Source organism: Macaca fascicularis, chromosome 19 (assembly GCF_037993035.2).
Source record: "Macaca fascicularis isolate 582-1 chromosome 19, T2T-MFA8v1.1".
In the NCBI taxonomy this organism is placed as follows: Eukaryota; Metazoa; Chordata; class Mammalia; order Primates; family Cercopithecidae; genus Macaca; species Macaca fascicularis.
Window position 1 is genome coordinate 52,910,499 of NC_088393.1, and position 12,584 is coordinate 52,923,082.

The following is a 12,584-nucleotide window of genomic DNA, read 5'->3' on the forward strand; positions in this document are numbered from 1 at the left end:
TCCGTTAGGGAGATTCTCATTCAACAAATATGTGTTTCCTGTTTGCTAGGCACTCTGGCTGAGGTTAGGAATACAATGGTGAATGAGCCACAGTCCCTGCCCTCAGCAGCACACCCAGGGGAGGGTCAGCTCCACCCACCCAGACAGACACCTGACTGGAAATACACCCCTAACCTCTACCCCAGATACACCTGAGAAGCTGATGCCCTGCCCACACACCCAGCAGGTGGCTCCAAGGTTGGAGCCTGCAGAACAGACGCAGTAGAGAAAGACTCAGCGCTGTGGAAAGATACCCCACCTCCCCACAACGGTGGCCACGGAGCCACCCCCAGACGACAACACCATTACAAAGACACGTGCCTACAGATAATGCCTGCAGAAACGTGCGTGCTCCAAGCACCCTAGAAATCCCGTTGCAAGCAGTGAGTGCCCCGACAGCCACAGCCAGAGGAGACACACTCAAAGCTCCTGGGGTCACTCTCAGAGGGTCTCTGAGCCACGAACCCACATCCAGGCACACACACAGTCGTCACAGAAAAACAGTATGGAGTCCACAGCAGCACGAACATAGGTACACATGCCACACCGCAGGACAGATCTATCTTTAGGGAGACTCAGAGAACATTTTATTTTTAATAGAGACAGGGTCTCATTATGTTGACCAGACTGGTCTTGAACTCCTGGCCTCAAAGCATTCCTTTTGCCTCGGCCTCCCAAAGTGCTGGGATTACAGACATGAGCCACCACATGAGCCTGATTCAGAACTTTCAACCCTAGACATGAACAGACTCAGCATCAAGTTCCAAAACACCAATGCCACCTCCAGAAACAGAGACAGACCTCCCGAGATAGGCTCAACCTGGTCCAGTTAGTGACCAGCACTTCCATTATGGAGAAAAATCTGTTTCACTCCTCAACCCAGCGTATAGCTAGAGACGTATATACCACCCTACCCCCTGCCAAAAAAGATTTTATCCTCCTCTTTTTTTAATGCTATTTGTGAGTCACTAAGCTGATTTGACAGCCCACTGGGTCATGACCCCCTGTTTGAAAACAACAGAAACAGATGTCCTTCCTGGGTCTCAGCTCTCCTGTGAGTAGAGGTGTAGAGGTGCGGTCAGGTGTGGGTGAACCCCCACCCCCGTCTGTCCCAGTTAGGCCTTGCATGCAGGGATGGGGGAAGTGGCGGTGGGTAGGTTCTGGTTACATTGATACCTGTCCCTGGCTTGGGGCCCAGGAGCCCCATCCCTCCCTGCTCACACTTCCCTCCTCAGCACTTCATGGCTTCCTCTCTCTCTGCCTCCCTGCTCCCTCCCATCCTCCCTGGCTCAACCCCTGCAGGGAGCACTAAGGAAGTCCTACTGTCCCGGTCTATGAGAACCCCATTTTACACGCTGGGGATGAGTGGCCCAGAGAGGAGGCAGCCACAGCACTTGGAATAAATGCTCCCAGCCACTCGAGAGGGCAGAAGTATCAGGAGTCTGTGGCCCTCTGCAGAGAGCTTTGGGATCAGACAGCCTCCCACTGAAATCCAACTGTCCTCCCCCGAGGGGGTGTGCCCCCAAGCTCGTAGCTGTGTGAGGACCCCACAGCACATTCAGGGAGGGCTGCGAAGTCAGGTGGCGCCAGGGTCCCAGCCAGTGACCGGGCGGCCAGATCTACTGCATCCGAATAGCCAGCTTCCACTCAGCCACAGCGATTGCCAGACGTGGGAGTTTGGTGTTGCCAGATCTGATCTTTTCCCCCCTAAGAGAAACCTGGATTTTTAAGTGAAATCGCCTGATTTTTGAAAGGTTGGCTAGCAATTTAAATTTTGCAAAACGTGAACACCTGGGGACCACTGGTTGGCATCCCCTCCTTGTACAAAGTGGTGCTCAGGCTGTAGTGAAGGGCGGAGGGGGGCTTCCCCTTCCCCCCCACTCCTCTTCCTCCTCCATTCTTCTGCTTAGAGTCACCCCCTAATTATGGTCACTCCCGTTCCTTTCCTCCCCGCCTATCCTGCATCTCCCCCACCCCCTCACCAGAGCTATCCTCATGACCTTGTGTCTCCCTTTCTCTCTCTCTCTCTCTCACCCCTCCTTCTCTCTCTCCTCAGAAACCCCCAGGGCCTCGCCCCGAGACATGGGCCCGCTGGTGTGGGGGGCCGTGGGGGGGACACTGCTGGTGCTGCTACTTCTGGCTGGGGGGTCCTTGGCCTTCATTCTGCTGAGGGTGAGGAGGAGGAGGAAGAGCCTTGGAGGAACAGGAAGAGGAGCCAGCGGCGACGGGGGATTCTACGATCCGAAAACTCAGGTGTTGGGAAATGGGGACCCTGTCTTCTGGACACCAGTAGTCCCTGGTCCCATGGAACCAGATGGTGAGGAGGAGGAGGAGGAGGAGGAGGAAGAGAAGGCAGAGAAAGGCCTCATGTTGCCTCCACCCCCAGCACTCGAGGATGACATGGAGTCCCAGCTGGACGGCTCCCTCATCTCACGGCGGGCAGTTTATGTGTGACCTGGACACAGACAGAGACAGAGCCGGGCCCAGCCCTCCCGCCCCCAACTGGGCCACGCCGGCCTAGGGTTCCAGACTGGTTGGACTTGTTCGTCTGGACAACACTGGAGTGGAACACTGCCTCCCACTTTCCTGGGACTTGGAGGGAGGTGGAATGGCACACTGGACTTCTCCCGTCTCTAGGGCTGCATGGGGAGCCCGGGGAGCTGAGTTGTGGGGATCCAGAGAGGACCCTCGCCCCCAGAGACTTGGTTTTGACTCCAGCCTGCCCCTGGCCCCGTGACACTCAGGAGTTAATAAATGCCTTGGAGGAAAACATTGGGGGTGTCTTGTAATACATCAGACCCCCTCCTTGGGTGGTGGGGAAAGAGGGGGTGGGACAGGGACTCCTAGGTCCCAGGGCTGGGAAGAGCCGATCCACGTCCCCTGGGAATGAGAGCCTGGAAGGGGTTAGACTGGGGAAGGCTGTGGGGCTCGGACCACTTGGATCCTTGAAAGACGCATTGGACAGCCGAGAACCGCGAGGCTCGTGGAACTAGGATTCAGGTCACTGGACTGTGGGCTCAGAGACCTGAACATTTGGACTTCTGAGTCCCAGGACAGAAGCTGCCTTTCTGGATGGTGTGGCCAGACCGGTCGGAGTCCAGAGACCCTCGGGTGCAGGTGGGGGTGGGGACAGCAGGGGCTCAGTCAGGTTCCCTGCGTCCTGAGAGAATGGGAGGCCAGAGGGCTGTGATCCAATGGAGCCTCAGACCTCAACTCCCCCAGGTTGCTGGCAGTCTCGGGAGGGGAGGGCTGCTCCCCACTCCCATTCTTAGGGACCCTAAGGGCATGGGGCAGGCGAGGGGTGCTGGAGAAGTCCCATCTCTGGCCACCCCCACTGTAGCTTCCCTCACCTGCTTCTCCATCCTTGCCCTCAGGGATCACCCCAAGGGACTTTTCAGTGACTCCTTGGGAGTGGCAGCAGCTCTCTCCAGCTCCTTTCAACTGGAAAAGCAAAGATAGAGGGGGTCCTTGAACTCCCAGGCTCAGTAAGGGGCAGGTTTTTACCCGTGTCACCTCTGCTCTCCCAAGCCTCTGTGCCACCTCTGTAACACGGGGCGGGTGTTCACATCGGCCTCACAAGGCTGTCACGGGACCCAGTAAGGACATGCCCGTGATGCCCTCATGCAGCCTCGTCGACCTCCACAGACCCCACCAAGCCCTGTGCCAGGCGGTGCTGGGGCTGCAGCTATGACCTGCACAGACCCAGTCCCGTCCTCCGGTGCACATTGCCGTGATGACCACAAGAATAGCAGCAGTATGTTTAGCATGAAGGTGTGTGTGCGGACCGAGGGGCAGTGTCTCTCTCACTCCCCCACCCGCTGAAGCCCTCCAGAGGATGTCAGGCTGTGGAACGGGAGCAGTGAAGATGAAGATCCAATAGTCCAGCGTCCTCTGGAAGCTTCCTCCTCATCTGCAGAGTGAGGCTGATGCGTGCGTGACCCCCATGGGCTCTTCCATACGTGTTATTGTCTGTACTTGCCCGGTTGTTTATTGTCTGTACTCGCCCACCCACCCCACCCAGGCAACAGGAGGGCAGGAGCGGGGAATTCTGTCCGCCTGGCACACAGTGGATCCTTCAGTGCCATGCTGGGTCGTCCTTACACACCCACCAAACACCTACTGTGTGCCAGACCTCGGGCGCATGGCCTAGTGTGAAAATTGGCAAGTAAACAGGTAGCTGCTCCAAAAACTCTTCCATTAGGGAAGACGTGAGATATGGAAACAGGAAGTGCTAGGAAGGAAGGAGAGGGCCAGGAGCACACGGGCTTCTCGACCCCTTTTCCAGTCTTGTGTTTTTGTTTTGTTTTGTTTTGTTTTGTTGTTTGGTTTGGTTTTTGAAATGGTATCTTGCTCTGTTACCCAGGCTGGAGTGCAGTGGTGCGATCTCGGCTCACCGCACCCTCCACCTCCCAAGTTCAAGCAATTCTCCTGTTTCAGCCTCCTGAGTAATGCGCCCAGCCATCCTTTTGTTTTTTTTTTTTTTTTAAGAAGCAGGGTGGTCTCCCTATATTACCCAGACTGGGCTCAAACTCCCGGGCTCAAGTGATCAATCCTCCCACTTCAGCCTCCAAAAGTGCTGGGATGACAGGTGTGAGCCACTGTTCCTGGCCCCCAGCTAATTTTTTTTTTGAGATGGAGTTTCGCTCTTGTTGCCCAGGCTGGAGTGTAATGGCGCAATCTTGGCTCACGGCAACCTCCGCTTCCTGGATTCAAGCGATTCTCCTGCCTCAGCCTCCTGAGTAGCTGGGATTTACAGGCATGCACCAGCACGACCAGCTAATATTTTGTATTTTTAGTAGAGACAGGGTTTCTCCATGTTGATCAGGCTGGTCTCAAACTCCCCACCTCCGGTGATCCACCCACCTCAGCCTCCCAAAGGGCTGGGATTATAGGTGCCCGGCCGGCCCCCGGCTAATTTTTTAAATTTTTTCTAGAGATGAGGTCTTGTGCTCGTCACCCTGGCTGATCTTGAACAATCCGCGCGCCTCGGCCTCCCAAAGCACTGGGATTACAGGCGTCAGTCATTGCCCCCAGCTCTAACCCCTTTCCTGATAAGTGGAAGGAGATTCTAGTCCCCAGAGGTGATTCTGGATCCCAGAATTCTGCCCCTGCATTCTCTGCTTTCTAGCCGCCCCGGTCCTGTCTCCTCTCATCTCCCCACTTCCCCGCCTCATTCTGCCCCAGCTACATGGTCTACTTGCTGTTCTTTAAAAACAACACAAGCCAGGCCGAGCATGGCATAATCCCAGCACATTGGGAGGCCAAGGCGGGAGGATCGCTTGAGCCCAGGAGTTCAACACCAGCCTGGGCAACACGGCAAAACCCCATCTCTACAAAAAATTAACAAACAAAAAAAGCTGGTCCTGGCGGCACATGCCTGTAGTTCCAGCCACTCCGGAGGGTAAGTTGGGAGGATCACTTGAGCCCAGGAGATTGAGGCTACAGTTGGCGGTGATCATGCCACTGCACTCTAGCCTGAGTGACAAAGCAAGACCGTCTCAAAAAAAGCCATAAAGCCCCGCAAGCCTCCTGCAGGGCCTCTGGCTGTTTGCACTGCCTGTGATGCCCCCAGGCACTCTCGTGACTCATCCCCGGCATCTCTTTCAGGTCCTTGCTCAGTTGTCACCTTACAGTAAGGTAGAGGCCCTCCCACTACCTTTGGGGACCCCACCTTGCACCTCCTATCACTTCCGCACTCTGTATTTTTGTATCCCCCGTGACTTACTCCCGTCTGGCATGTGAACTATTGTACTGGTTTGCTTACTGTTGGCCTCCCTGCCCAACGAGAATCAAAGTTCCATGAAGGTAGACACTTTGTATGTATGTTTTGTTCTCCAGTCGTCTCCCATGCGGGGCACACGTCCTCGCTCCTTCCTCATGCTCAGCAGTTTGAGTTGAATGAAAGAATGTCCCCCGCCCGTGGGAGAGGACATAGACAGGCAGGCGATGACTTGGGGTGGGGATGGTAGCTTGGAATACGGAGCTGTGGCTTCCTCCTGGAGACCCCCTTACGCTGTCCCTCTCCTTGCAGAGACCCCCAACACAGCAGGCGCAGGGGCCACGGGCGGCATCATCGGGGGCATCATCGCCGCCATCATTGCAACTGCTGTGGCTGCCACGGGCATCCTTATCTGCCGGCAGCAGCGGAAGGAGCAGACGCTGCAGGGGGCAGAGGAGGATGAAGAGTAAGTGATGGGCCCTGAGACGGGGAAAGGGAGAGGGGTGGAAGAACTGAGGAGTATGGGGTAGGGGTTAGGATGGCAGAAAATTCTCCATAATTGACTGTGTGAAACAGACAGACCTAAAGGAACTGGGATCTAAATGGAGTAGGGAGGTATGGGTTTCTCTCTGCCATAAAGTATGGCATTTATTTTAAAAATTAGCCAGGGGCCAGGCACAGTGGCTCACACCTGTCATCCCGGCACTTTTGGATGCTGGAGTGGGGGGATCCATTGCTTGAGCCCAAGAATTGGAGCCCAGTCTGGGTAACATAGGAAGACCACCCCCCTCTACCAAAAAAAAAAAAAAAACAGCCACGCTTGGTGGCTCTGACTGCTCTGTTCTGTGAAGACTCATCAGAGCCCAGGCTCCTACTACATTTTTGGGGCTTTTTTGTTTGTTTGTTTTTTGGTTTTGGGGTTTTTTTGAGATGGAGTCTTGCTCTGTCGCCGAGGCTGGAGCGCAGTGACATCTCGGCTCACTGCAAGCTCCGCCTCCCGGGTTCAAGCCATTCTCCTGCCTCAGCCTCCACAGTAGCTGGGATTACAGGTGCCGGCCACCACGCCTGGCTAATTTTTTGGATTTTTAGTAGAGACAGGATTTCACTGTGTTAGCCAGGATGGTCTTGATCTCTTGACCTCAGGATCCGCCCTCCTCAGCCTCCCAAAGTGCTGGGATTACAGGCGTGAGCCACTGTGCCTGGCCGAGTTTTTAATAAAAGAAGAAAGTGCAGTTCCTAAATTGTTATGGAGAATTTACATTAACATAAACTATTGATTGGCTATCCATTGCTCTTTGTATCACAAATTCCAGAAACCTGAAGATAAAGAGTAACACTGGTCAGGCAGGGTGGGTCAGGCAGAGTGGCTCATACCTGTAATCCCAGCACTTTGCTTTGTTTTTGTCTGAGATGGAGTCTCACTCTGTCACCCAGGCTGGAGTGCTGTGGCTCCATCTCAGCTCACTGCAACCTCCACCTCCCAGGTTCCAGTGATTCTCCTACCTCAGCCTCCTGAGTAGCTAGAACTACAGGCTCCTGCCACCACGCCCAGCTAATTTTTGTATTTTTAGTAGACATAGGGTTTCACCATGTTGGCCAGACTGGTCTCGAATTCCTAACCTCAGGTGATCCGCCCACCTCAGCCTCCCAAAGTGCTGGGATTATGGGTGTGAGCACCATGTCTGGCCCACAATTATTTTAATAAAAAAGACGAGGCAGATCCTAAATTGTTATCGAAAATTTACATTAAAATAACAAGCTATTGATTGGCTATATATTGCTCCTTTTATCACAAATTCCAGAAACCTGAAGATAACCCAGCAGTTTGTTTTGTTTTTGTTTTTGTTTAAGATGGAGTCTCACTCTGTCGCCCAGGCTAGAGTGCCAAGGCGCGATCTCGGCTCACTGCAACCTCTGCCTCCCAGGTTCAAGGGATTCTCCAGCCTCAGCCTCTCCAGTAGCTGGGATTACAGGTGCGCGCCACCACTCCCGGCTAATTTTTGTATTTTTAGTAGAGACGGAGTTTCACCATGTTGACCAGGCTGGTCTCAAACTCCTCACCTCAAGTGATCCGCCCACCTCGGCCTCCCAAAGTGCTAAGATCACAAGCATGAGCCACCGAGCCTGGCCAATCCCAGCACTTTGGAAGGCCAAGGCTCTTGTTGCTGGTGGTTCGAGACCAGACTAAGCATCAAAGTGAGACACCATCTCTTAAAAAAAAAACAAAATTAGCCAGGCATAGTGGTGCATGCCTGTGGTCCCGGCTCCTCAGGAGGCTGGGGTGGGAGGTCACTTGACCCGGGAGCTGAAGCCTGCAATGAGTTATGATCATGTCACTGCACTCTAGCCTGGGTGATAGAGCAAGACCCTGTATCTTAAAAAATAAAAGACTGAAGGGCCAGGCGCAGTGGCTCACGCCTGTAATCCCAGCACTTTGGGAGGCTGAGGCGGGCGGATCACGAGGTCAGGAAATCAAGACCATCCTGGCTAACACGGTGAAACCCCGTCTCTACTAAAAACACACACAAAAAACTAGCCGGGCATGGTGGCAGATGCCTATAGTCCCAGCTACTTGGGAGGCTGAGGCAGGAGAATGGCGTGAACCCAGGAAGCGGAGTTTGCAATGAGCCGAGATCGCACCACTGCACTCCAGCCTGGGCAACAGAGCGAGACTCCGTCTCAAAAAAAAAAAAAAGACTGGGCATGGTGCCTCACACCTGTAATCCCAGCACTTTGGGAAGCCAACGCAGGTAAATGACTTGAGCTCAGAAATTTGAGACCAGCCTGGGCAACATGGCGAAACCTGTCTCTACAAAAAAAATACAAAAATTGCCCAGACATGGTGGCTCGTGCCTGAAGTCCCAGCTACTTGGGTGGGCTGAGGTGGGGGTGGGGGCATGTGGAGGCTGCAGTGAGCTATGATCACACTATTGTACTCCAGTCTAGCCAACAGAGTGAGACCTCGTAAAAAAGAAAAAAAAGAAGAAAAAAAAAAGAAAAATAGCTCAGAGCAGTCTGAGGTATGTGAGGTATGCAAAATTTGTTTTTTTGAGACGGGGTCTCACTCTGTCCCTCAGGCTGGAGTTCACTGGTACAATCTGAGCTCACTGCAACCTTCGCCTCCTGGACTCAACCAATCTTCCTACCTCAGCCTCCCAAGTAAATGGGACCTCAGACACGCACCACCACACCTAGCTAGTTTTTGTATTTTTGTAGAGACAGGGTTTTGCCATGCTGCCCAGGCTGGCCTTGAACGCCTGACCTCAGGTGATCCGCCCACCTTGGCCTCCCAAAGTGCTGGGATTACAGGCATAAGCCACCACACCCGGCCCAACACAGATCTTTTCTCCCTCCCAGAGCTCACATGAGGCATGGTAATTATAAATAACATTTCAAGTACAAATTCAGTGAGTGCCCTGAGGGGGAAGTACACCTAGGCATGTCCATGTAACAGGAATTCCTGATCCGCTGGGGAAACCTGAAGGCTTCCAGGAAAAAAAGGAATTCATGGAATGAATAATAACTCTTACTCCAGGAAAGAAAAGGGGGCAGGGGAAAGGGAGACCCAGGCAAAAGGAACAGCATGTGCCGTAACGCCGGAGTCTGAGGGGTTCTCAGGTCTTAGTCTCCGCTTGACCTACTTCCTACCCCACAGCCTAGAGGGACCTCCCTCCTACAAGCCACCGACCCCAAAAGCGAAGCTGGAGGAGCAGGAGATGGTGAGCACTTTCCCTGGAGCCCAAGCTATCCCCACCTCCACACGCACCCCAGGGCTGGGAGGGGCCTTGCAGGGAGAGGCTGGCTGGGTGGTGGGGGCAGTTCCTGACCTCCCCGCCCCTCTCTGCTACAGCCCTCCCAGCTCTTCACTCTGGGGGCCTCGGAGCACAGCCCACTCAAGACCCCCTACTTTGACGCTGGCGCCTCATGCACTGAGCAGGTAGGAGCTCATGGGAAGACAAAGGTGGGCTGGGGGTCTGGGTTGAAGGGCCAGGGGTCAGACCTGGCAGAAGAGGTCAAAGACTAAAGGTCATAACTCAAGGTCAAGGGTGTGTCCCTGGTGTGTTCAGGATTCCGTGGGGGGAGGTCAGGGGCGAGAAAGCCCAAGGTCACAAGGTTAGAATCTAAAGTCACTTGGGCGCGGTGGCCTATAATCCCAGCACTTTGGGAGCCTGAGGCAGGAGGATCACTTGGGGTCAGGAGTTTCAGACCAGCCTAAACAACATGGTGAAACCCCGTCTCTACTCAAAATACACAAAATTAGTCAGGTGTGGTGGTACAAGCCTGTAATCTTAGCTACTCAGGAGGCTGAGGCGGAAGAATCACATGAACCCAGGAGGCCGAGGTTACAGTGAGCTAAGATCACACCACTGCACTCCAGCGTGGGCAACAGAGCAAGAGTCCATCTCAAAAAAATAAATAAAAACAAAAAAATAAAATCACCTGGGCCGGGCATGGTGGCTCTGGTCTATAATTCCAGCACTTTGGGAGGCCAAGGCAGCTGGACCCCTTGAGCCTAGGCGCTCAAGACCAGCGTGGGCAACATGGGCTACCCAGCAACATTGTGTATCTACAAAAATACAGAACTTACCTGGGTGTGGTGGCAAATACCTGTAGGCCGAGGTAGGCAGATTGCTTAAGCCCAGGTGGTTGAGGCTGTGCCACTACTTTCCAGCCTGGGCATCAGAGTGAGACCCTGTCTCAAAAACAAAAGAAAAGGAAAAGTCACTAGGTCAACAAAAATTGATTATCTGGCCGGGCGTGGTGGCTCACACCTGTAATCCCAGCTACTCAGGAGGCTGAAGCAGGAGAATCGCTTGAACCCGGGAGGCAGAAGTTGCAATGAGCTGAGACCATGACACTGCACTCTAGCCTGGGCAACAGAGCGAGACTCCGTCTCAAAAATAAAAATAAAAAAGGAAAGAAAAAGGCCAGGCGCAATCGCTCACGCCTGTAATCCCAGCACTCTGGGAAGCCAAGGCAGGTGAATCACCTGAGGTCAGGAGTTCAAGACCATCCTGGCAACATGGTGAAACCCCGTCTCTACTAAAATTACAAAAATTAGCTGGGCGTGGTGGCAGGCACCTGTAATCCCAGCTACTCAGGAGGCTGAGGCAGGAGAATCGCTTGGACCTGGGAAGCAGAGGTTGCAATGAGCCGAGATTGCACCATTGCACTCCAGCCTGGGAGAGAGGAGCAAAACTCCATCTCAAAAAAATAATAATAATAATAAAATAGAATGAAAGCAAATTGATTATCTACATTTACTGGATACCATCCCTGAAGCTGGGACAAGACAAATCAAGTCACTCCCCTCAGTGGTCTACCGGAGGTCAGGGGTCACTGAGGTTGCGCTGAAGGTTCAAAGGGCCGTTTAGAGCCCAAGGTTAAGTACTTGAGGCTGAGACTGAGGTGAAAGTTCACGGGGAAAGATTTGCAGAGATCGAGGGACAAAGGTGAGTCCCAGTATTAACAGGGTGAGTTGCGTGTGCTGGGCTTTGGGTTAGGGAAGGGCCGAATGAATGTCCCAGTGCAATATGACCTCATGGACAAGGAGTGAGGTGGCATCTTGTTGGCATGGGGAGAGAGAGTGGTCAGGATTTGGGGGTCAAGAGCAGATTGGTCATCTGTGTCATGCGTAGGAAGTGATCTTGAGTTCCTGTCCCTTCTCCACCTCCAGGAAATGCCTCGATACCATGAATTGCCCACTTTGGAAGAGCGGTCAGGACCCCTGCACCCTGGAGCCACAAGCCTGGGATCCCCCATCCCGGTGCCTCCAGGGCCACCTGTTGTGGAAGACGTTTCCCTGGATCTAGAGGATGAGGAGGGGGAGGAGGAGGAAGAGTATCTGGATAAGATCAACCCCATCTACGATGCTCTGTCCTACAGCAGCCCCTCTGATTCCTACCAGGGCAAAGGCTTTGTCATGTCCCGGGCCATGTACGTGTGAGCTGCCACGCGTCTGGTGTCTCACATCTCACCTGTTGATCCCTTAGCTTTCTTGCCAAGGATCTAGTGCCCCCTGACCTCTGGCCAGGCCACTGTCAGTTAACACACGTGCATCCCATTTGTGATTTCTACCTTGGTGGCTCCACTATGACCCCTAATCCATGAGCCCAGAGAAACTCACCATGATAATGGAATCCTGGCAACCTTATCTCATGAGGCAGGAGGTGGGGAAGGTGCTTCTGCACAACCTCTGATCCCAAGGACTCCTCTCCCAGACTGTGACCTTAGATCATACCTCTCACCCCCCACCAATGCCTCGACTCCCCCCAAATCACAAAGAAGACCCTAGACCTATAATTTGTCTTCAGGTAGTAAATTCCCAATAGGTCTGCTGGAGTGGGCACTGAGGGCTCCCTGCTGCTCAGACCTGAGCCCTCCAGGCAGCAGGGTCCCACTTACCCCCTCCCCACCCTGTTCCCCAAAGATGGGAGAGAGGGGATTCCCCAGCCCAACACAGAGTTTTCCCAGCACCCTCCTGTAAGCAGAAGTCTCAGGGTCCAGACCCTTCCCTGAGCCCCCATCCCCACCCCAATTCCTACCTACCAAGCAAGCAGCCCAGCCTAGGACCAGACAGGGTGAGCCTCATACAGACTGTGCCTTGACGCCCCCAGCCTTGGGAGAAGAATTTACTGTTAACCTGGAAGACTACTGAATCATTTTACCCTTGCCCAGTGAAATAGGACCTAAACGTCTCCCTTCAGGGGAAAGTGGGTCACCTGGATTGGGGGTAGCGATTGATACTGTTTTGTAAACTACATTTCCTACAAAATATGAATTTATACTTTGACCAGAACTTGCGTTTTCTGTGGGATGTGAAAGG

General features: G+C 53.6%; 1 protein-coding gene across 4 annotated transcripts in view; it reads left to right on the forward strand.

The window, feature by feature from the left end:
- The window catches only part of NECTIN2 (nectin cell adhesion molecule 2), a 43,317-nt gene extending 30,763 nt beyond the window's left edge, over positions 1 to 12,554 (forward strand). The window contains exons 6-9 of one of the 4 annotated variants that reach the window (XM_005589550.5): positions 6,071 to 6,224; positions 9,414 to 9,477; positions 9,609 to 9,695; positions 11,436 to 12,554. In XM_005589550.5, the coding sequence (XP_005589607.2) occupies positions 6,071 to 6,224; positions 9,414 to 9,477; positions 9,609 to 9,695; positions 11,436 to 11,705 (575 nt within the window). In that variant the 3' untranslated portion in view covers positions 11,706 to 12,554. Of the gene's footprint in view, positions 1 to 185; positions 2,812 to 6,070; positions 6,225 to 9,413; positions 9,478 to 9,608; positions 9,696 to 11,435 lie in introns of those variants that run through there. The other 3 variants (XM_065535630.2, XM_074023873.1, XM_005589551.4) reach the window with 3 other exon arrangements.
- The last annotated feature ends 30 nt before the right edge of the window (positions 12,555 to 12,584 follow it).